This window comes from Hippocampus bargibanti, linkage group LG11 (genome assembly GCF_051943395.1).
Source record: "Hippocampus bargibanti isolate YZ-2025 linkage group LG11, ASM5194339v1, whole genome shotgun sequence".
Taxonomy (NCBI): domain Eukaryota; kingdom Metazoa; phylum Chordata; class Actinopteri; order Syngnathiformes; family Syngnathidae; genus Hippocampus; species Hippocampus bargibanti.
The window spans coordinates 18906734-18931338 of NC_142744.1; the positions used below are offsets into that span (position 1 = coordinate 18906734).

General features: G+C 40.6%; 1 protein-coding gene across 1 annotated transcript in view; it reads right to left on the reverse strand.

The window, feature by feature from the left end:
* Window positions 1–1884: 1884 nt before the first annotated feature.
* Window positions 1885–24605, reverse strand: part of agap3 (ArfGAP with GTPase domain, ankyrin repeat and PH domain 3) — a 116179-nt gene continuing 93458 nt past the window's right edge. Inside the window, exons 14-18 of the mRNA XM_089008929.1 lie at window positions 24298–24452; window positions 23889–23979; window positions 21657–21879; window positions 3733–3988; window positions 1885–2794 (exon numbers count right to left, since the gene is read on the reverse strand). Coding sequence (XP_088865055.1) covers window positions 2567–2794; window positions 3733–3988; window positions 21657–21879; window positions 23889–23979; window positions 24298–24452 — 953 coding nt within the window. The 3' untranslated portion in view covers window positions 1885–2566. The remainder of the gene's footprint in view (window positions 2795–3732; window positions 3989–21656; window positions 21880–23888; window positions 23980–24297; window positions 24453–24605) is intronic.

The following is a 24605-nucleotide window of genomic DNA, read 5'->3' on the forward strand; positions in this document are numbered from 1 at the left end:
AGGGCTTTTCTACTTTACTACTAAATTGGAATCTACACTACTTCTCACAATTGAAGGTGGCTCAATCAAGTCAGTAAGGCCAGGATTACAGTACATGGTTGCAGGACATCGACAATGCAATCAGTGGCTGGTCAGCTTCAGAGCTCAGAATAAAATTGAGCGAGAGAAATACACTTGACAATTCTCTTGTTCGGCATGTTTGACAAAAACAATCACAATTGTTCTGTTTAGTATGAGTGCAAACCTGTTTCTTGACATTGGGACTCTGCAATGCCAAGAACCGATTCCTTTTTTGGACAGAGACACAATAATTGTAAAGAATAGCATGCATCTCCATTTGACAAAAAAATATTGAAGTTTAATATTTCAAGTTCAGTTCTGAAATTCTCTCAGGAGAAACGAAATAGGCTAAAAAACAATAAAAAGTCTGTCATGATTTATTTTTTGTCAAAACTGAAGAAGGGAAATTTCAAGGTTTTTTTGTGTAAAGCAAAAAAAAGTTTCCAAATATAATTTCAGTTCAGTTTCTGAATTCATTCATAAAAATCAAAAATAAACTAGGAAAATAAAAAACAAAACAAGCCAGTAGAACGTGAAGAAAACTCATAGTAGATGAAAACTCAATTACGGTCCCGAAATTGTTTTTTTCCCACAAAGAAAAGTTTGTAGATGCATGTTTTTCGTCGGACAATGACACATTCCGTTATCCCCCAAAAATTATTTCATCAAATAAATTAAGCAGAAACTAAAGCTGCTTTTTTTTGCAATTTTCCTGATATGATGCAACAGACAAGGTGCGCCCACCTATAAAAAAACCTAAATGTTCTACTCAAATATCATATTCTCAGTGACGACATTGTTTCCCCCGAATGACCCAGAACCAAGAAACACCAAACATTGAGAATACTGCAAATGAGTCTGTAGTCCAAGTTTAAAACTCTGTAAAAAACATGAGTGCCATGAAAAAAAAAACTATCATCACTTTGAAAGCTTTATGAAGGCAAGTAAAATGCAACTCTGGTCACAGTGTGAACCCGATCATCGCATATGAACTGATCGGTTAAAAAGTTTCATTGCTCCCTTGAACACATCATTTTTTAGGCCGACGGGCGGTTAAACAGAAAACATCTTGAAGTACGCAGAGAATGACAACAACAAAGATTTTTTGACAGGAGCCAGCGTGAGTGATTCTGTCTCAATTCCAGGAACGCTTGCGTATTTTGCAGCCAGAACAGTAAAAAGACGGATTGGGACGGATGATTTGAAATCTTCTGTCAAGCGACGGTCGAGAGAAACGAGAGCTTGTTCTCACAAAGACACCGTAATGGTGCAATTGTTACGCTTTGAATTGATGTGAATGAAATGTGATTGAAGAGACAATCATCTCCTTTATGTCACCATCATTTGGCCTCTAAATTGCTTTGTCAGCATTCCATGAAGAACAGATCCAACAATGCTGGTTTCGCTGAGCAATTATTTATATGGTCTGGAAGAAAAGCTTTTTATTCATGTCATAAACTTGAATTAAATACAATGGTCAAACATGTACGAAGGTCTGGGCAACATAATTATTCGATTCATGCAACCTTAGAGTAAATAATAGCTCATTATATGCAATAGTGAATTGGAATTTCATTACCACACAGTTTTTCGGAAGCTTATGTTCCGGCAAAAACGAAAGAACAAAAAAAAACGACTTCAATTTAAGGAATAATTTTGTCATTTACATTTGTGAACATACATATTTTTATCTTAATAAAAAAATAAAAAGACCATTTTGGGTAGGAATATGAAACCAATAAACAAAAAGTTACAAACTGGAATTAGGATGTCAAACTGGATTTTTGAAAAAAAAAAAAAAAATAAAAATATATATATATATATATTTTTTTTTTTCATGGGAAGGTTTCCCCCCCTTTAATTTCAAGGTGAAGTTTTAATCTCAATTTCATACTAAATAAAATAAAAATTGAAGATCATAACATTACTTTTCCTTTTTTCCTTTTCTTCAGTACTCAATTTAAAATCTAAAATGTTCCCTTTAAAGACGTTTTTTGGGAAAGAACATATTGAGATGACACAATTGCTTGAAAGAAACTGTGAAAAACAAGCTTGGATTTTCTGCTCAAAAATTAATGTGGCAAAACGTGCTTTTCATTGGACAGTTCGGTACTAAGAGGAGTATTTACCAGGAAATTACACAAGAGTCATGTTACATGTAAGCTTCACGAGACCTAACATGCAATTCTGGGAACAAACAACACTTCAGAGGAAGTCAATGGTTACATTTGTTAGCCCATCATAAATTGAAAGTGGACCTTGGTGGACATTTTTGAACGACTGCAAATCTTCCCCATCCTCGCACGAGGCGAACACTTTTATGGGGGGTGTCAGTAATTCTCTGTGGTGGATTAAAAAAAACCCTTAAAGCATAATCATCTCAGGCCAACAATAAAAAGGTTAAAAACCAACTTTACAAAGCGTCTGTTCCATCCTGACATGTCTCCATTGTGGATACGCAGCGTCTCGTGAGACGACGTTGAGAGTAGGCAGTGTGGTGATGTCTCTATATGATGCTGATGCTGCGGTTGAGCTCACACTGGGCGTTGTTGTTGATGTTGGGGTTGGCGTTTCGGTTGCTGATGTTGGATGGCGCTGTGGTGGTGCCGGCGGCGGCGTCGTTAGGACAGCCGTGCTGGAGCAAGATGTCGGCACACTCCTGACTGCCGGCTCGTCGGGCGTACGAAAGCGGCGTCTGGCCGCGAGCGTCACGACTCTTCACGTCCACGCCGTACTGTGACAAGGGAATCAAAATCAACGTTGATTGTGTGCAATTAGAGGAAGCATTGATTAGATTGATGACTGGATTTAAATTTTATCGTTCATATTTAGGTACACACTTTTTGTTTTTTTACTTTTTTTCATAATTTTTGCTTCTGTCAATTGGGTATTTCGGCATTGTGAGACAAATAAAGGTTCTCTTGTCTCATCTTGAACAAAATGTCATTTTCGGGGAGAGGGGATAGAAGCCAACCTTTTTTGCGCCACGGACCGGTTTAATGTCAGACAATATTTTCACGGACCGGCGAATAAAGAAACTTTCCAAAGACGTTTGTTTTTTACTCATTTTGCTAGCTTACGGTGGGCTAATTCTAGCGATATGTATCACGTGACCTAGACAAGCGTTTTGACGTGCGTCAAGAGCAAGTCATAGACGGATGTAATCTGGCAATTTTTCATTTTTCATTTTATGTAAATTATTTATTCTTTCTGCGCGGCCCGGTACCAAATGACCCACGGACCGGTACCGGTCCGCGGCCCGGGGGTTGGGGACCTCTGCTGTAGAGGACACTAAAACATGAAAATTATCTAAAAATGCCCCACAAAGATGATGAAATCTAAAAAACATATATAAAGTGATTGGAAAATGTTTTTTCCTGGTAGTCAGGATGATACAAACATATAGTTTGATTTCAGAAAAAGGAAAAGAAAAAAAAACATTATGAGGTCAGACGAACAGGGATTTTTTTTTAAATTGATTGCTCATGTTGGTTTAAGTATTTCAGTATAATTCAGTTTCACTGGATGAACGTCTTAATGCTATGGGATTAATAACTAAAGCACATTTCCTTCCTTTTCATGTGATCCCTTTTCGCAAATACATTTGTCAAGTTGCCAGAATAATCACAATTTGGCTAATTCTTATCCGTTGCGCGACAGTTTGCCACTCACCCAGATGAGGAGTTGCGTGATGACCACATTGGCCATGGCGCACGAGAGGTGCAGCGCCGTGCGGCCATCGCCGTCTCCGTACGTCTCGTTGACCTCCTCTTTGGTGCCGTGGGCCAGCAGCACCGCCACCAGCCTCAGGTCATCCTCCACCACTGCCCGCAGCAGCTGCTGGCCAAGGGGCACATCCGACTGGGGCAGCCCCACCAGGAACATTTTCTGCTCGTACTTGGCTCGGATCCAGCGCTCCTTGTCCTCCCTGAAAGCGTAGAATGGCGAGCAGTGTCACCAAGTAGAAAAAAAAATCCTCTCTGTGTTCAAGTTAATGACAAAAGAAAACAAAGTATTTCAGGAGAGGCCCAGATCCTGCCTGCAATTCATATCTGCATTGTGTTAATAATTTAATTGACCAAAATGATTTGATTGTTTTTCCATTACCTGGTAGTCGACTGGTTAGTACAGTGTGAGTCGTGAGTTGAAATCCCTCTCTGGCCTCCCTGTGTGATTTGCATGTTCTTCCTAGGCCCGCGTGTGTCACATCCTCCTCTGTGCCTGGGGCCCCCTCCCTACTCTGCGGACTCACTCATCTGTTCGTCATTCCGTTAATTGTGCCTTCTGGCTATAAAAGCCACCCATACCGTTCGGTCAGTGCCGGTGTATTCTCTGAAGTTCCCCGTCACCCAGCAGGTCTGTTTTGCTGTTCTCCTCCATTGCCTGATTTCCTGTTTTGCCTTATGTGTCTCAGTAAAGACTCTTATTGAATCAATGTCTGTCACTGACTGTATTTCAGATCCGACCCTTACTACTTGCCGTCGTCCCTCGAGTTATGGCACCACTCCTCGAATGGACGTGACAGCGTGGGTTTTCTCCAGGTCCTTCGGTTTCCTCCCCCATTCCAAAAAATTGCATGACAGAATGATTGAACACTCCAAATTGTCCCTCGCTATGAGTGCGAGAGCGAATGGTTGTTTGTCCCTGTGTGCCTTGCGATTGGCTGGCAACTGGTTCAGGGTGTCCCCTGCCTACTGCCCAAAGACAGCTGAGATAAGTCCAGCACCCCCTGCGACCCTTGTGAGGATAAAGCGGTCAAGAAGATGAATGAATGAATGAATGAATGAATGAATGAATGAATGAATGAACGAATAAATGGCTGGTGATGTATTGGTATTTTATCCTGAAATCAGCCTAAAAAATGCACGTCCTGCCATAAAATTAACTGAGTTTATTATTTCAAGCGTTTTATTGGCAACCAAACAAGAAACAACAAAACCCGAACAAATTCGGCAATGGCGCTCTACGTCATATTTTCAATTCCCGAAAAAATTCATCAATGGTAGTGACTGAGTCAACATATTGTTTTAAGCTTCTGCGTTTTTACGTTTGTGATTTTTACATTATATACAGTACTTTGTATGCAGCTGTGGTAGCTTTTAATATGATCGATGAATAACGTTTAGAATTTCATTTCCATCCATTTTTTTGTTCTTTTTCATCGTTATGACACACGGACTAATACTGCCACTTGAGCTCCCTAAAATGGAATCGTGTCACTTGTAAATACGTATAGCGATAGCAGAAGAACGAAGAATTTGAAAACATCTCAGTAGGAAATCAAACCATCAAACGGCCTGACTCCACTTTTGGTGATTACGCTGGAGAGCGACACGAAGCAAGTGGGGAGCATCTTTCTAAAGGTTACACGTCTTCACCACTCGCGTCTGCAACGGACAATGCCAGATTTCATTTTTTTTCCATCAGGGCTGTCTTCTGTCAGTCTGAACTGGTGGACGCCCTTGCACAATAGAAGCGATGTGTCTCAGCGGCACCCCGGGGGAGACCCGGTTCTCCAGTCCGATCGATTTGCGCTGAATGGGCGCAGAGCGACGGAAAGAGTGGGGGTGGGGGGCTAAGGGTAGAAGTGCTTCTTCAAAATCATCCTGGAGTGAGAGAATAGAACGGCAGAGAAGGCTTCGTCGTCTATCGCCATCTTTTGCTCTCCATCTCAAGCGCCCCCACACTCGGTCTCGGGCTGCGTATACAAACCCGGCACAGATAAAATAAAATAAAAAATCGATATCAATAAGTGAATGACTGAGCATGCCCAGTGTGCTACTGACCCTGTGACCTCGCCGGGCGTCTGATAAGGCAGTACGGAGAGGTGCCCGTTGTTTGGATGTATGGATGAGTGACAGAAGGTAACGCTTTGGAGTGACAAGATTCTCTTGGGAGTTGACATTCGCTGTCTCCGATTTCCTTTCACACTTTGGGACATTTAGCCGGGTTGCTAATGAAAGCCACTGTTGCTCTGCCGATTTGAATTTAATAACGCTCCTCTTTGATTGACATGGCCAAAGATGGATTTTTGTTCAAAATAACGATCAAAGTCATTTTTAACATAAAGTGATATCTCACTGAGCAGCAAGGCCTTGCTAGTGTTTGTGAATGGAGCAATTTTATTTTATTTTTCAGGGTTCATGAAAGCTTTCCAAGACATCAAACGATTACAAAGAGTTTTAATCGTCATCAGCACTTTTTCTTCTCAGGAAGAAATTTTGAACATGTTCAAAATTTGATTTAGAAAATATTGTCATACTAAAAACATTGACTGTATTTTGAGTGCCATATACCATATACAATCTGTTCAATTATTGCATCAGGTGCACCGGATTATCAGGCACACTGCTGATTTCTCAGAACATAAAAAAAATAATTGCGCCTTTTAGTCTGAAAACCATGACAATGTATTGAATGGACAATTTTTAGAGGGGAAGAAAGGTACTGGTATATATATAGTCAACACAACAAAACTTTTCTTTCAATGTCAACAGGACAAATAGTGCTCATGAAAATGCTCTGAAAAAATGGGCTAACTTTTATTTTCCAAAATTTTGCCTGACCAAGCTTGACATAGCATTGGTTGTCATTCAATATCTTTGGATCCATTTACCACGAAAAATGTCAGAGAGTGCATGTTTTAAAGGTAAGGTGCTTTCACACATGTTAGAAACAAGTTGTCATAAAGCCTCTTCGGTCTGGTGGTCCTTAGTCACTTAATATGCCTCAATCGGCAGTACATATGCACCTAAAAGCTAGCAATCATTCATTTGACGGAAATGAGGTTAAAATCTTAGCAAAATAAAATATATGGTTTGAAAGGGGAGTAAAAGAAGCTATTTTCATAAAACAGCAAAATCCTTCCCTTAACCGTAATGGTGGGGTGAGGTTCAATTTAGATCATTCGTACAATAGACTGTTTAGGCAACATAGGATTAGTCATGCTCATGAGGTGATACCAGGGCCAATTGGGCAATCAGGCCAGTCGTCAGTCAGGACAATAGAAGCTATCAGTGGGGCTGCAGGGATTAGTCCTCTGCTCCGTTTTTTTCAGTAGGGATATATATAGGGCCTATACTACCAGACTTTAGTTCGCTGAAGAAGCATCTTGGATAAGAAGCGAAACGTCCGACAACTTCAAAGAAGTACAGATGACGGCTGAAGAAACCTTTTCATCGATGGACCACTCCTGTACGACTGAGAGCTTACACAGATGTACTCACTTAATAGGGCATTACCTGACCTGGGATAAGGTGAAAAAGAGGGACTAGCATTCCCAACGTAACATATCAATAGACTAAAAACCTCACAACATTAAGAAGTGGTTGAAGGTTTCAAGATACTGTATCATGATTGGGTGTTTGTTACTAACATGGTTCTGATGAAGTTGGATGAAGCTGTCGAGACTTGACTGTGGTGTGAAAAACCAAGCGGAGATTGACAGATCACAAAATTAAAACAAACATCTGAAAAAAAATTGATAAGCATATAGTTCATTTTGGGGGAAAATGAGCACCAAAATGCCGTTGTCCTGACCAAACCATAAGGAGCCTTTTTCTTAAGGATGGCGGTATTGTGCGGCCAACAATAGCACCCTAATGGCAGGCAATTGCCGAGTTTTATGGTGTTAGACCATCAATCCCTCATCAGTCACTATGTAAGGGGGACATGGCTGTTAGCAAATCAATCGGCCTTAAAGCAGGAAGGGTCCGTGCCACCCTCCTCTCTTATTTCCGGTGAGTGAGAACGTCATTCTTTTGCCAGCAAATGAAGTTGAAAAAGGCAGTATGATTTACAACTCTGGATGGGGCTCGAAATGTAAATCAGCAGGCTCCACGGTCTGAATGAGAAGCTGAATGTGTCGGGCCTGGCCAATTGGCAGAAGTTAAATGAAGCAGAAAGTTAACATAAAGATGTGAAACAAAAAGGACATCAAGATTGAACAGAAAGGAGCCAGAAGGATCGTTATCAAGTAAACTGAAGGGAGATGTTGGGGCAAGACATGTGGCTTTAAAGGACAACCGACACCACTTTTTTGTTTCCTAACGGACATCAGAAAAACGTTTTATAGCATCTAAAATACCCAAAACACGCAGGATGATATTTTTTGTCAAATGCAAAACACCAATAAAATGACTTAAGGTGTCCAAAAACTACTTCAAATCAAACCCAGAAGTGAGTGGCCAGTTTCAGAAGGTAATTTAATTTGAACCAGATTCTTTACTTACAGACAGTGTATTATAGGTGTTCAAATACCTGACATGTTTCGATATTCAGTATTCGGTTCGGTGTTCTGTAAGTATAGAATCTGCTTCAAATTAGATATCAAGTAGACAGGATGAACTTAGTACGAGTTTCAGAAGGTCCCGCCTCCTTGTTCGTGATGTCACGCCACGACATCTTGCCTTGCTCGAGAATCAAAACAATGGCTTCAGATTCAGAGAAGACGCTTTCTTGTTACTCATCTAGTTATGAATATGATTCAAATAGTTCTGAAGAGGAAAGCATAAATGTTTGCAATCAATTACAGAATTTATTCCCTGTCATTGTGAGGCATCTGGACAGAAATGTAGCACCCAGAAAATGCAGAAGATGGCGCCAAAGCCCCGTTGGAAATGGTCTGATTTGTCTCCTGGGAATTTGTGTCAGTGAATATCAAATAGTTGTCTTGGTGCAACACACAACGATTCAACATCACGTTATTTATGTTTTCCTTCTAATTTCGCCATCAACACGGATCAACACAAAGTTTTCAGACCAAACAAAGTACAGCAAAATGCATTTTGTGTCGCTTTCTCTGTCAGGGGCGTTCCTTCCGTGACGTGACGTCAGGAATTGTTATCAACTCAAAAACAAGACTTCCTGAATATTCAGCGTGAGTCTTAAAACTTAAAATATAGCTATATGCGGTGGAATCTTTGTAAAATGCGCTCAGGAGAAGTCATTTGAAGAGATTTTACAAATTATGGACACAACTTGTCCGGGGCGTCGGTTGTCCTTTAAACAGGAAAAAGCTACCTTGAGGGGGTGTTCTAGGAGGTGAAAACAGGACATTCCCGAAAATGTTTTTATTACTTGTTCAGTAACACATTTAACAGGACCTGACAAAACTCACTCTTTTTTCTCAGCAACACACTTTTGAAAGGACAGACAAAACTCCCAACTGTTAAAATGGAGTGGACGTGTTTTTTCGTCAGACAGGAACCCAATGATAAATACTTGCTTTCTCCAAACTGTTGCTTTTCTGAGAAAGTCCTCTATCGTGCCTTACTAGTTTTATGTGGTATGAGTTTAACAATTGGGGAACAAGTGAAGATCCTTGTTAAAAACATGGCATTATAAAATGTGTTTTCATTGGTGGTTTAGCTATATATTTTATTTGTTATGTTTTTAACAAGACATTGAGGCAATCACAGCAGTCTCCATTGTGGTAAAAAGTCAGAGCAGTCATTCAGTGGACTTCCTCATACAGATGACATGACAAATAGGTGTTAGACAGTTTTTGCGCAAATAGACTTACTTGAGAAAAACACAATTGTATAAAACGTGTCCACTGTCAGGCCTGACAAGCTTTAACCATATAAACCAAGCTTACTGCAGAAGCCTGAAAAAAAATCTACTTGAAAGCTTGGATGTGAAAGGAAGTGAGATGGTAATCCCTGCTTCTGTCTTTTGTTTGGAATCGAAGAGCAATCCAAACAGCAGTTGGCTTTAGTCAGGAGGGGAAACAGAGCGCTTTGAAAAGGACACTTCCTCACCGCAGGAGGCAAAAAAATAAAAATCTGCAGATTTAGCATGTCAAAGTGGCAGGATGGCAGAGGGTGGGAATTGAAGAAAAGGCTGGGTGGGGACTTCAAGGGAGTGCATTTTCTCAGTATGGGAGGAGACTTAGGAAATTGGACTTGTGGTGGTTACTTTTATACGCAGACTTCTCCAGCCTTCAGTGCATACTTGCTCCCCGTTTGGCCGTTGCTCAGAGGACAGGAAGGAGCGCCGAGTTCCCACTAAAAATGCCAGTGTTGCATCCAGCTTAGGAATGATCAGTGTTGACACAAGCCTTCCTGGTAATTGCTGTTTAACCCCACCAAAGTCCGCGGGTAAACATCCATACAGTAATACCTTCCCGGGACCCTTTGCCTTCCAGTGAAGTGATGGTTTCCCCTTTTGTTTGAGGTACCTACATAAAGGCGGCCCTATCAGTAGAAATGCCTTTTTGATAATTCTATTAGAGCTCTCTGTTGAGCAATGGCTCCTGACCCTGACTTAATTAAAAATGGCGGAATGATTCTCCTCATCGCAGGCCCACGGAGTCAAGAACACGACTGCATTCAAATAAAGAGCAACAAACCAGGACAATTAGTCAAGCCCAAAAGGACAATCGGGGATTTATAGGAAGGGAAACTAGGGAAACGGAGACCCCGCATCGGGCCATCACAAGAGGAGGATGTCCGTCCCACCGACAACAATCAAAGCTTCCCCCCTTGGCTCCTCCTCCTCGCGTCCACACGTCCAGATTCACTGCATGCACATCAAAAAGACACATTGAAGAGGAGAAACCGTCCAGTTTTGAGCGAGACCAACCAGCCTGAACAGAGCTCACAGCCGAGCAACTAGTCATGGTTCCATTCCCATGCAGGCCAACTGAGGGCATGGAGTGGGTAGTGACGTCAGAAAAAGAGGGACAGCGCCAAAAGGACAAGAGACAGAGAGTTGGGGGCCAAGAGGGAAGTGACAGGAAGCAAAGAAAGGAAAGGCCATGAAAGCTGGGCCCCAAACTATCAAAGGTTGCTAAGGGCCAGCAATCCAGTAAATGCAGCAGCCAAAAATGCTAAATAAGGCCTGGGATATGCCGCCCCCTTTTCCACCTAGCAGGGATGTTCGCTTCAGTTTGGTGATTGTTTTATTTTATTTTTCATTTGTTTGTAAATGTGATAACATCATTGGTGTTGGGGTACCAACCGCCCAGTTAGCATTCCTTTGTGAAGAATAAAATCGGCCATCGGGCAAAATACGACCAAAAGCACTAACATCTTAGGAACTTGTATTAATTTATTCTGCAGAGTCGATTCTCTTCCTTCAAAAACATTTATCTGCAATAATTTGTATACTAATGCTTTTTTTCTTCCTTTGTCCAGTCAAATTTTAGCCTCTAAGTGCTGTCATGTCTACTTAGATTACGGCCTTCAGAATCGGTAGACGCGTCTTAAACCAGGCCTGTAGTACAGTGATACCTTGGCTTATGAACTTAAAACTACACAAAATATACCTTATTTTATGCGTAATAAATGTGCTACTACAATTAAAGAAATAAACTGTACAGTATAATAAAGTCGTTTTATTTACCTTTGTGATGGTCGTTGATGGCATGGAGTGGCCGGTTTCATCAACATTAAACACTTGATGAGGAACGTAGCCTTCTTCTTTCACCATCTTGAGAAATGATCCCTTGTAGGTGCTTCTCTGCGATAATTTTACCTAGGTCCTTATCAATTGTGTTCTGTTTAGCTGGGTTGATAGCTTTTTGCATCAAGTGTACAGATGGCTTGTGCGGGTTATTTGTGGAGCCTGATTGATGGGATATTTTAACCTTGCATTCTACACTCTGCCTTTGAACTATCAAAGTTGAAACAAGTCCAAATTTAACTGTTTTCTATCCATTTTCTCACTCTTTCTCTCTGTCGTCTGCCTGTCTCTTTAATACGTCTGTGTAAGCTCTTAGTCAGCTCGTACAGTAGTGGTCCATCGATGAAAGGGTTTCTTCAGCCGTCATCTGTATTTCTTTGAAGGTGTTGGGACGTTTCGCGTCTTATCCAAGAAACTTTGTCAGCAAACTAAAGTCTGACTGGTAGTTTAGGCCCTATACATATATCCCTACTGTCCAGACATGGCGGTGCCGGACTCTGCTATGATAGGTCTCTGTTCTCAGGTTGGAGGGAGCAGAGTACTACTCCCTGCAGCCCCACTGATAGTTCCTGTCGTTCTGACTAACGACCGGCCTGATTGCTCCACTTCAACCGATATCACTTCATCAGTATGACTAATCCTATGTTGCCTAAGCAGGCTATTGTATGAACGATCCAAATTGAACCTCACCCCACCAAAGCGGTTTAATGAAGGATTTAGTTGTTTTATGAAAATCGCTTCTTTTACTGCCCTTTCAAACCATCGATGTTCTTTCGCTAAATGAGGGATAATACTAGTGGGTACAGTACATATGCACCTAAAAGCTAGCAACCACTCATTTGACGACAATGAGGTTAAAAAAAGGATTAGTACCACCATGTCTGAACAGTAGGGATATATATATATATATATATATATATATATATATATATATACAGTAAAGTCTCGTTATATCGATATTCAAGGGAGTCCGAAAAAATATCGATATAACCGGGACTATCGATATATCCGACCCTGTTTGCATGTAATTTTCTCCGTGCGTGCATAGAAATAGTATCGATATAACCGGGGACTATCGATATATCCGATATCGATATAACGAGACTTTACTGTATATATATATATATATATATATATATATATATATATATATATATATATATATATATATATATATATATATATATATAGGGCCTAAACTACCAGTAAGACTATAGTTTGCTGATGAAGTTTCTTGGATAAGAAACGAAACGTCCGACACCTTCAAAGAAGTACAGATGACGGCTGAAGAAACCTTTTCATCGCTGTCTCTTTAATGTTTAACTCCCCCACCTAACTGCTGCGTTCTTGATCAATCATGTGGCTTTACCCGAAGACTGGGGGCGGGGAATAGAGGACAAAAAAAAAGTTGGTTGCCATTTCCTTGTTAGGAGAACGGGCTCGTTCGCGAACGACACAATCACTCATTGTGGCGCTCCGTGTGTATCGCGAAAAATAGTTTGTATGCCAAGGTAAAAAAATGCCAAAAAAAAAAAAAAAAAACGACAACAACAATAACAACAACAAAAGAATCAACAAATACAAAAAATAAACACAAATCAACCAGCAGATTATGAAAGCAATCAATTTTGGAAATTTAGGGCACCACATGGCAGACACTGCAAAAAGGGGTCCTTCTATTGATATATAAATCTGCTCACACACGGTTAATAAAGCAACGTATCCTGTGCCATTGAGTAAGAGGATTGAGCAATTGAAATTTCTCTAATTTTATGATTAGGAAAATCTGATTTTTATGTCCTCAGGTTTGCTGTTCATCTCATTTGGACTTGTGGACTTGAACCTTGTGGCCAGCTGTAAACTATGTTAACTATGAGCCCGTTTGTACAGCCAATCATATTTGAAATTTAATGTCAACATTAACGTCACCCTGTCTTGTTTCAAATAAATATGTGGCATGTTTGTGTGATATATTGTGTCTGTGGTGGTGTCTGTTGTGTCTGAATGTACCCTAGTACAAAAATTCCCCACCACTAAATAAAGTACAGTTTAAGGGCCTGGCATGAAAGGTTTCAAAGTTACACATAAATGGCCTCCGATGAACTCACAAATCTAATATGAATTATATGCAAGAATCCAAACAAGGGCGCGGAAAATCTTACTGGACCCTCCGCACTCTGCCCACCACCTTTTCCAGCTACTCCCCTCAGGCAGGCGCTACCGATCCACGCGCACCAAATCCAGCAGACATTTAAACAGCTTCTTCCCCCAAGCCATTAGAACTGTATAGTGCCTCTTTGCAATTTTTTTGATAATGATACTAGTACAGCGTGTTCTATGGGAAATAAATTCCTTGTGATATAGTTGTATTAAGTTCATCATGTCTACTTGATATCTAATTTAAAACGACATGTCAAAAAAAATGTCATGTTAAAACGAAATGTCAGGTATTTGAACACCGACAATACACTGTCTGTAAGATACGAATCTGTTTTAAATTACATTAAATTCCTTGTGTGTTCTACATACTTGGCGATAAAGATGATTCTGATAAGGCATCGCACTGCACAAATGGGTACTAATAAACATAATACGATCAGGCAGCAATTCATACATAGTCTGTTTGTCTTTGACAAATTTCAAATTCAGTATGAGGTCACGCATTCAAGAGAGCAAACTATGTGTATCAGTCAATGAAAATATCCAGTTTTTTTTTTTCGTTGTCCATTTCCTTGTGTTTCCGTGTTAACGCTTGAAAACTAGTGTCAGATGTTGATTCTGAGTGCATTGTAATCAAAGCTGCTGTCAGGCTTCTTAATAATCACATGTGCAAACAAACTGGACTCTTGTACTGTAAATAGCACAGCCACCTTATGTTGATGCAATACAGCTACATATATCAATATGCTTTTTCTTTTATACTTGCACTATGTACAGTTTTTTTATGAAACATTCTTGCATAGTTACAGAATACACCTCAGCCTTCTGATATTTTTTATTATGCTTAGAATATCTTGTTTTTATCTTTTCACCCCCAACCGCACCCCCTTTCAAATTGCTGCTGTGGACTGCAAATTTCCCAATTGTGGGCTGATTAAAGGCTTTCTAATCTGATTCTGATGGCGGCGATGTTGCGTTTGTGCTCACTTGCTTTTCAAAGTGCATCTTTACTGCATCCCGAAAGAGTCCTTGTATTGTCAAAATCTTATTTTGAAAAATAGCTGGAGAAATACGCAGCGGTCTTATTTGCCTACACTTGAGGGATTGCTTTGACAGATTTTTTTTTTGTTCTCTTTGCCAGCAACTTGGCAAAAACACAATGGAAAAAGTCAATGTTTCACAAGACCGCCATCTTGCAGTGAACGGGTGGAGCGGTTGCCACTTTTCCAGCTTCCACAGCGAGCAGATGTACAGAAACCGTATGTACATCTGGTTGTTGTGTCTTTTTGAGCAGAACCGGACGGCGTGATTATCTCGGTTCTGCGGACGTGCAGATGGACGAGTTGAAGATATTGTGACATTCATGAGCTTGTCACATTTCACCATGATGGAGTGTCTGTGTTTTTGTGCCGGCAAGGCTTAACACCCTTAAAAGCTCATGCTGTTAACCCCTGCTCAACCCTTGACTTGCGCACAAAGATGATAGGGGACGACGACGTGACAAAATCCTCCTTTTGTCAAGACCCACATCACATCAGCTACTGTCACTACGTGAGTTGAGCTTTCTAAACCAACACAGCATATCCGTACATTGAAGAAGGAGGACAATACAGAAAGAAGAAGGTCAAAGGCCTTCATCGATCATTTCAAAATCACCATAAGTCAACCAATCCGAAGCAGGGACAATGTTCCTGTAAAGCTAACGAGCTCTATTTTTACTCAGGGTGCAACTACTATATCAATATCTTTTTTTAACTCATTTTTCTTTTAACTCAATTTTTATTTGGGAATCGAAAACTGTGACGTGGAGCGCCATTCCTGAATTCCTATTTGAATCAGGTTTTGTTTTTTTGTGTGGGTAGGTGCCGATAAAGCGCTGGTTGGACCTCTGGCAATGTTTTTCCCATTCCACGTGGGGGAAGCATTTGCCTTTTGTCCATGTTAGCACTTTGTTAGAGCGTTAGCTGTTGTTAAAGCACTATATATATATAAATCAATCTATGCAGTATGTATTGTATTGTATGTTGTACAGCCGCCCCTATATCAAGCTTAGATAAATCCAGACCCATATACCCTAAAAATTAACTCTTTTTTTTCTGGTGAATGAAGAGAGTTTGAGGTTTCCCCACGCTGTATTGAATGTTTATGTAGTCCTAGAAGTCAATATTATATGGGTCCTGCAATTTGTGTGAAAATGACAAAAACCCTGGCACCGGAGTGGACACATTTTTGCACATTGTTAGCCAGAATCAGAATCAGAAAGCCTTTAAAAGTCCAACAATTGGGAAATTTGCAATTTTGCAATTGCAGTGAATGAGTTAAATTAAAACTTAGTTGCCCTACTACTTTGGATACTCCAACACAAACAGCAATAGGTTTGTGAGTGTGTTGCTATCGGGTGGCTAAAGCTGGGTACACACGAATGGATGGAATTTGAGCAAACCCTTTTGCAAGAAAGTCAGCAAGGCCCAATCATAGATGTCTCTTAAAGATTATCTTGAGCAATGACCATGTGGTGCTATAATTAACCCCCCCTTCACCCACCTCCTCGAAATGTTAAACTTTACGAATGCTGATCATAAGCATTTCATTCAACTCCAAAAACAGCCCACAAGACAAGTGAGATGTGATTTGACGTTTTTAAAGGTCCACACACAAGTTATGTGAGCCAGTCGATCTGATAGCATGAGGGCATAATTATCTCGCGCAGAGGCCTAATAACAGACCTGTGGCTCTGATTTTGACAGGGAGCCATGAGAGAGAGAGTCATTCAATCATCCTAATTGATGACACTTTTGCTTGAGGCTATTCAAAAGGTTTTCTGTGAGTTCTGGTTCTTGAAACGTGGTCTTTAAAGAGACTAATGTTCAGAAGATGTGTCAGTGGAGAAGGGGTTAAATCGTTGTTGCAGGCTTGGAGGAATTGGTGGAGTTGGGGGGGGGTGTACAAGTTTGGAGAGGTTACCGCTGTGATTCATTTTTATCACTGCGCAGCCCCTGCAGGCGGCAGGAGTGGCAAATTATTTCAGAAACAAAGTGGAGGGCTCTCATCAGAGTCATTACCTGGCTGTGGCCTGAGGCGTCATGCGGCCCACAGAGGGTGACGGCGAGGGGCCCGTGCCAGTGAGGGATAGCTGAGCGTGTTGGCCCGTGCTTCGGGACAATCTCCCCTCCCCAAAAAAGGAGAACAGTTGTCTGTGTGTGTCTATGTGTTTGTTCATGTGCGTGTGTGCCATTTTCTATCACAAACTTGCCAAGCAATTAGAGGCGACGTGCAAAACACGATGACTGCCGGGTGCTAATGAAAAGAACAACTCCCTTCCAATATTTGTCCAATGCAGTCAATGCACGAAACATCCACAAATAAAACAAATAATGCATTGATTGATGAATGACCAGCAGGGTAGCAAACTGACACTTCATTTGGTCAATAATATACATATTGAATTATATAGCGCTTTAACAACAGCTGAAACTGAAACAAAGCACTTAACATGGACAACTATCATATACAGGAAATAAAGCAGTCACAAAGATAGTAGAAAGCACCATTGAGTAAAACTAAGATCAATGGTCAACTTTGTGGGAAGAGCTTCGGAAAGGCGGGACCTTTACGAAGCTCTTCTGATCCCAGTGCATAAGGCCAGGTCAATATATATATATATAGAATGAATTTGGTGCAAAACCTCTAAAATCCTCCCAACACATTTGAGATGAATGAAAACTCGCTATTATATTTATATAACACCTATGTACAGGCAGAACGTAGTGACATCTAAACAAGTGTGATTTAAAGTGATTCATTTGTATTGAAACTTGATTATTATTGAAGGCCATAACGGGTTTGGTTTGCAAAGAAGTTTCTTCCCATGTAGGCTAAATCACAACCTTTGAATACTGTTAATTGATAATGTGCTTAAGCTGCTGAGCCAAAGACCTTCATTCTTAATATCTTCGTGAGTGCTTTATTTCCTGTATATTATAGCTGTCCACGTTAAGCGCTTTGTTACAGATTCTTCAGATTGTTCAGTGTTCTACCGGAAACAAATTCCTTGTGTGTTCTACATACTTGGCAATAAAGAAGATTCTGATTCTGATTCTGATTCAGCAGTTGTTAAAGTGCCATATAAATCAAGATGCATTTTATTGTATAGTATTGTATATAACAATACTTATTCAAAAATAAGTTATAGTCAGCACAAAAGTATCAACTTCTTTTCTATATAATTACAAAAATTATGATTCTTTCCAGAGCAATGCACGAATCAATAATGATTATAAGAGTAAGGTATGCGCCCTAAAAAAAATAAAATAATAATAATAAGAATAACCGTTAACTTGCGTCAGCTCCCAAGATGCAAGATTAATTCATTCGGAATCACCCGGCCAAGATCTTGTTGCCTTTCCATCACTTGAAGGCGCCGTCATTTTTATTTTATTGTAGTTTTATATCCTTTTAATTCACGGTGGTGAACTTTTCTGGCCAAATTCACTTAACATTCTTTGCATGTCTCATATGATTCATGTTGGTGAGAAATTAACCAAATCTCTTGCATTGTAAGTGCACCTTGATGAACAGTACATGATGCAATTTTGTGAGTTCGGTCAGTTCCGCTGTAGGTAACGCAAAGCGCCTTCATGCAAATGGAAAAACAGGCATCCCATTACCATGCCTGCAATCATTCTGATGTGGACGAGTAATCTGTCAGTCTTTCTGGCTATGACTGGCGTTTGCCATAAACTGAAGCCGTCTCGTGGATGAACGCATACGCGTTAAATCGACAAAATGTATGTAAAAAAAGAAGAGAGCAGTTGGGGGTAAAACTAGTGTTGCAGGAGACATTCAATCAGACGGCCGGTTGATACGGGAGTAGTTGCTGAGTCGTTTAGATGAGGTGTCACGAATGTTTAGCGGGAGCATGGCAACCACACAGCTGCCGTTCGTCATCGACGGGGACACAATTAAAAATCATCAAAATGACGACGAGCCGCAAAGAGAAAAAGACGTCAGGTGAGGATTTATGGCATGGAAAAAGAAAAGGAATCCCATTAAGCGAGCGATAATTCATCATTCATGATAAAGCAACAACATAGGAGACACGAGAGCTTCGCGCTAACCATGTGATATCTTGCAACCTCTCTGAAGATTACTTATGCCGCAAATAAGATTTATTGTTTGACAGTGGAAAATAATGGAGATGCCGCTCCGGGGATCAGATTTTTTATTTATTTATTTTCAAAGACAATGAAGGTCCTTCCTTCCCCTGGCGACACGCGGGGACGAGTGACAGCGGTAGGGAGAGGAATCAACATCAATAATTTTTCATCGGGACGACTGGCGCGAGCAATTTAGAGCAGAAAGCATTCGATAAATAACTGTGGGCCATTATTCAGTGCAGAAGTGGCAAGAGGAAAGAGGCGGCCTGGTGCCTTTGTATCTGAAAAGTTCCCCCCCAAAAAAACACAAACTCTTTCCAAGTGAAAACTTGGCACTTTTTTGCTCCTTCAAACGCAGCAAAAGTAACAGTGAATTTAGACAAGGCATGATGCATTGGTTTTATAAGTAGCTCTCTGATGTCGGAATGAGCCAGCTGTCACATGGTTCATTAACTCATTCACTGCCAGATATGCAAAAATGTGTCTGCTCTCGTGACAGGGTTTTTGTCATTGTCACTTGAATTCCAAGACCCACAGAATATTTAGTTTTAGGACTACATAAACATTTAATGCAGCGTAAGAAACCTTAGACTCTAATTTAAAACTGATTCTTTTCTTACAGAGAGTGTATATTAGGTCTTCAATGACCTGACATGATTCAGCGTATACTTCCGCCTTTGTCAGAGTGTCCAGAGTGTTTGGACACCCCGACAAAGGTGGAAGTATACGCCGAAACATGTCAGGTCATTGAACACCTAATATACACTCTCTGTAAGAAAATAATCTGTTTTAAATTAGATATCAAGTAGTCAGGATGAACTTAATACAACTAACCTTAAACTCTCTTCTTTAATCAGAAAAAAGAGTCAATTCCTAAATTATATAGGTGTGGAGTTATATGAGGTGAAATGAGGGCGGTTGTCCAAAATACAATGCAATACATACATATTGGTTTATATAACGCTTTCACAACAGCTGAAGATGGAACAAAGCGCTAACATAGAAAAAAGGAAATGCCCCCTTGTGGAAGGGGAAAAAACATTGCCAGAGGCCATGGCCAGTGCTTTATCAGCATCCAAGCTTGAAAAAACAAAACCCGAACAAATTCGGGAATGGCACTCTATGTCATATTTTCAATTCCCAAATTAATTTGTGAAGTGCAGTGAATGATGTAAAATATCTCAAAGATTATAAATTAAAGCCGCTTTACGTACCAGGTTTTGTGCGTGGTTAAAATCGGTTAGATTTTTAGGACAAGCTTGGACTCATGAGTGAGGTTGGCTTTCATGTGCTTGAGCTTTGTGATTTTGGGAGCTTCAAGTCATCTTGGCAGCAAGTGCATTGTAGTTTTATGACTATACAGACTTTTTTCCTCTCAAAAATCAACAGTGTGATTTATAATCCAGTATACATTAATTAGGGTTCTGCTGATTGGCCTTGGAACAATATTATACGAACGTGGGACTCCAAAACCTGTCAAAATGTTTTACCAAATGTTATACCAAATCCACAGTTGTTTGCAATGAATTCTGAGGTCAGGATGTGGAATTTTCTGTTTGTGGTCTTGACTTCAAATTCTTTTACTTCCTTTCACGTTTGCCTTCTTATTTTCAACCGTATCCTATCACTAGTTTTTCTCATTGTGGAACTAGAACTGCTTCTTGGCTTCGTGTCTCACAATTGTAGGAAATGCAGTCCTACTAGCACAAATGATTCATTTCGTTGTGCTGAATTTGATTTATTCTTTATAGCCTTCATTTGGCATTGCATTTGAATATTATTTTACACGATTTTACATTATTAAGAGTATTTAAGCACATTTGCTCCTTGAGTGTCTCAGACTTCTCTGTGGTCATAAAGCAAAGATAGCTGCCGAAGAGTGTGGTGTAGAAGATGAAGTACATACATTTGTACATTTTTAGATCTTTTTTTCACAATAAATGTATAACTTTTGAGACTCCATTAAGTTTTTAAAATGGTTGAGAAACATTGATCGTTCCAGATCCATTCAATCGAAACAATCAATTTAAAAAAAGTGGCTGCGTAGGTGTTGACTACCTGTATTTTTATTTCTTTTTTATGACGTGATGCCGTATAGAATGGAATGCGCATCTTTCACTTTTTCCTAGTAAGTCCAAAGCGCCAGCGGGAAGAACGTTCAGGCAGTGGTGGTCGTGACAGACAGAGCGATGACCCCGGTCCCGGTGATGGATATGTGACGCGGCCTCTCGGGGCCTGAGGGTCCAGCTCTCGGGGTTAGGCTTAAACCATAATGGTGTGCTTAATTACCTGCACCGCCACACAGCAGGCCATTAGTCAGCCCGGGACGCCAGACCTTACCTGTCACTGCGAGATAAACAATCCTCTGCCTCGTATGTCTTCACAGAGGACCTGATGGTGGGCCAGCATTTTTTTCATTTAATCCTTTGCCCCCGATTAACACCTACATGTCTGGTGAGAACTTAATGTATTTGGAGCCAGTCAACACATTTAGCAGTGAGCTGCTAAATGATGTCACACTCTATGCTCAGCGTGAAGGATGGTTTCTCAGTAAATTAAATTTAGGAGATCATCACTTTGCTGCTGTGAAATGTAAATTTCTCCACTGTGAGACCCAATCCAATCCAATCCAAAATGGTGGCAACAAATTTGTCATGAGTGGATGTTTCAGATTACTACAGTGGAGAGCTTCACATGTTATAAGGTAACGGTGCATGAAAGGTTTGAATGTTGACCAAAGAGGAAAAAAAACACATACCACTTGCATGGTGTGATGGACACACAAAATGGCAGCATGTTTCAGATCCAGTTGTGGGCTGGCTTTTGTAGTGCAACCAAACATGTTGGATGACCGCATTTGATTGGGGCTCTCACCTGGTGCTGTCGCTGCCTGGCCTGCTGTAGCCCTCCAGGGCGCCTTCCCAGACACTGTTGGCCATGGAGTTGCCGATGGCCATCATCACCATGCTGAGCTCCACGGGCCAGTCGTCCAGATCCAAGGAGCGCACACGTGACAGGTGGGTGCCCAGGTTCCTGTGGATGCCTGAGCACTCGATGCACATCAGGGCACCCAGGTTCAGACTGGCCCAGTCCGGATCTGCACATTGTGACATACACAACATCCCACTTTAGCATTTTTTTATTAACACAAGGCTTCTTTTTGACATTTTGTGGCACTTTAATCAAGTCAAAATGTGTAGTCTTGTTAAAATGTCCAAGTAATGACTTTATTTTATGTTTGCAGTGAGCTAGTTTGCATCCCAGTTATGCAGTTAAGAGTTTGAATCTGGCCTTGCAGTGTGAAATTCTCTCCGTTTTTTTCCTTAGGAAATAATCTGTCGTTATTTGCTGAATAACTCGGGACTAACTACAGGAATAACTCACCAATCCAACTCTTTTATGGTCACTTTAGAAATACCCAGAGACTACCAAAAGATGGTATCACAGTACTACACAGGTGTCAAAGTAAAGGCCTGAGGCCCGATCTGGCCCGCCACATCATTTTATTTGCCCCGCGAAAGCAAATCAAGCATGTCAAGTTTCCTTGATATTTGCGAAAGTCTGAACCAAAATTTCAAAGTGTCTCATGTAAACAAAAATAACAGTCATTATTCTTTATTTCTGATGTGAAAACTAGTCATTCATCAATTTGTTGGAATATGTGGAGGGTATGAAACATTCTAATGGCTTCCCCAAATTCAGAACGGCCATCGAGAATGAATCGTAATTACAATGTGGCCCGCGGCAAAAAAATGAGTTTGACACCCTTGGTCTAATCGGGAAGTAATATACGGAAGTACCGAGTGGAGGAATATCTGAAAAATATCTGAATCAAAGACTGGTGTTAATTACATTTAACCTCTGTTGTGCTGCTTCCAGATGTGTGTTTTTGTATTTAAGCATTTAACCAATCACTTTTCAGCCATCATTTGTTACCAGGGTCAGAAATCTACATGGATGCCTTCACAATCAGTTCTGCGGGCCCTGTTGCTTTAACCAATCAGATTTCGAGTTGGCAACCCAAGGCCTGCTGGCAGGCCCTGGAAACGTCAGAGTTTCCGCAAACTATGATTGGCTAGTCACTAGCCAATCATAGTATCACTAGCTGCTAGTGATAAGAGCATACAGGGCAGAGGTAGTACACTCGATTGGTAGCGAGCTACATAACCAAATACATTGTGTTGATTTAATAGCAGTTTTATCAACCCACAATGGCTGAATGAGGAGAAATGAATTTGGTTGGAGATTTACTGTTAAAGCCATTTTCAAGATAGACTCTTCAAGAAAAGATGGACATCATTCAGAAAGGTCGTACTGTTATTTCCTGGCTAACGGTAACTTCTAGTGGACTTGTAGTAAGTCACATCACACTTTTTTCAGTCGCAGCTGTGGATTGTTTCAGACATAACACTACGGAACAACTAGCGATGAAATCCACAGCTCGCCACTGGAAGTACCAGTGCCAGAGAAATATGTTGAAATGATGCGTCTTGACCGAAAGATCAGCTTTGTATGTTGGGGCGGAGCTAACTTTAGTCTGGGTTGATAGAGAAAGTTCAGGACATGTATGTGTACATTTCTTTCAATGTTTAAATAATATTGTCAGATTAATTTGTAATGCTATTAAATAGTTTTGGAATTACCGTGTATGGTATCTTTATGGTTTAAACTGTCATTTTAAATTATCCCAAAGAATGCCGAATAACACACGACACTACCTCACTTTACATTCACAATTCACATCTATTGTCTGTTGTCAATTGTCTGTCTTTTTTAGCCACATTATAAGTGCCTTGCACGCTGGGTCCGAGAGGACAGTAATTTCATCTGTGCTGTATTAGATTGGATTGGATTTGCCTTTATTAGTCTCACAGTGGAGAAATTTACATTTCACAGCAGCAAAGTGATGAAAGGAATGTCATGCATATTAGCATATTTGACAATAAAGCTGACTTTGACTTTAATTTGTCATTTGGTAGGAATGAATGCTCATCGCTTGTAAATATCTTATTCTATATTTCTAAATATCTTATTCTATATTCTTTCGATTCACCGCTGCGTGGTGTTTGCACTTTTATATAAAGTTTGGGAACCAAATCTACTCACTTGCAGCATCGCAATCCACACAGAAGCTGTTGCCCCTCACGTTGCGGATGGATTGGATGGCCATGGCGTCGCTCTGGCTGCCTAATCGAGACTGCGGCGAAAAAGAAGGAATGAGTTGCGGCAAACTCATCAACAGAGGTGAGGAGCAACGGTTAGAAATGGAACACCATCACACAGGCTGAGGGGGCAGAGGAGAAAGGAGACTCAGACAAAATAAATATGTAAATGAGGCTTGCTGACACAAGCCCACACTGTGATGCCTGTCACTTGCAATAAGACAACACTGCTGCATACCTGTCTGACAGCCTCATGTGTGTGGCAGCAATGGGGAGGAGGGGGTGATGGAGTTTGGCGAGGAAATGAGGAAGGGGGAAAAAATGGAAATAACATGGTTCATGGTGCAAAGTACCTTATTCTTGATGCTCTCACATGACTGCAGGCTGGCGAAGATTTGACTCTCGATGGCCTGTACCCAGAGTTCACGCTCCTCGTACGTGGATGCCTCAAAGTTCCACGTCTGACCCGTAAGCGACACGATGATGAACTCGAAGGAATCTTCTTGTTCTGATTTATCAAAAGAAAACAAAATGCCTTCAAAGTTAACAAGGAGTGAGTTGTTCGTTACTTCACAATTGAGAGGTAATATGTATTTCGACACAAATCCTATTCATTTTGAGAAATATACTCACTTTTTCGAAACCTTTTTCGGTTTATTTA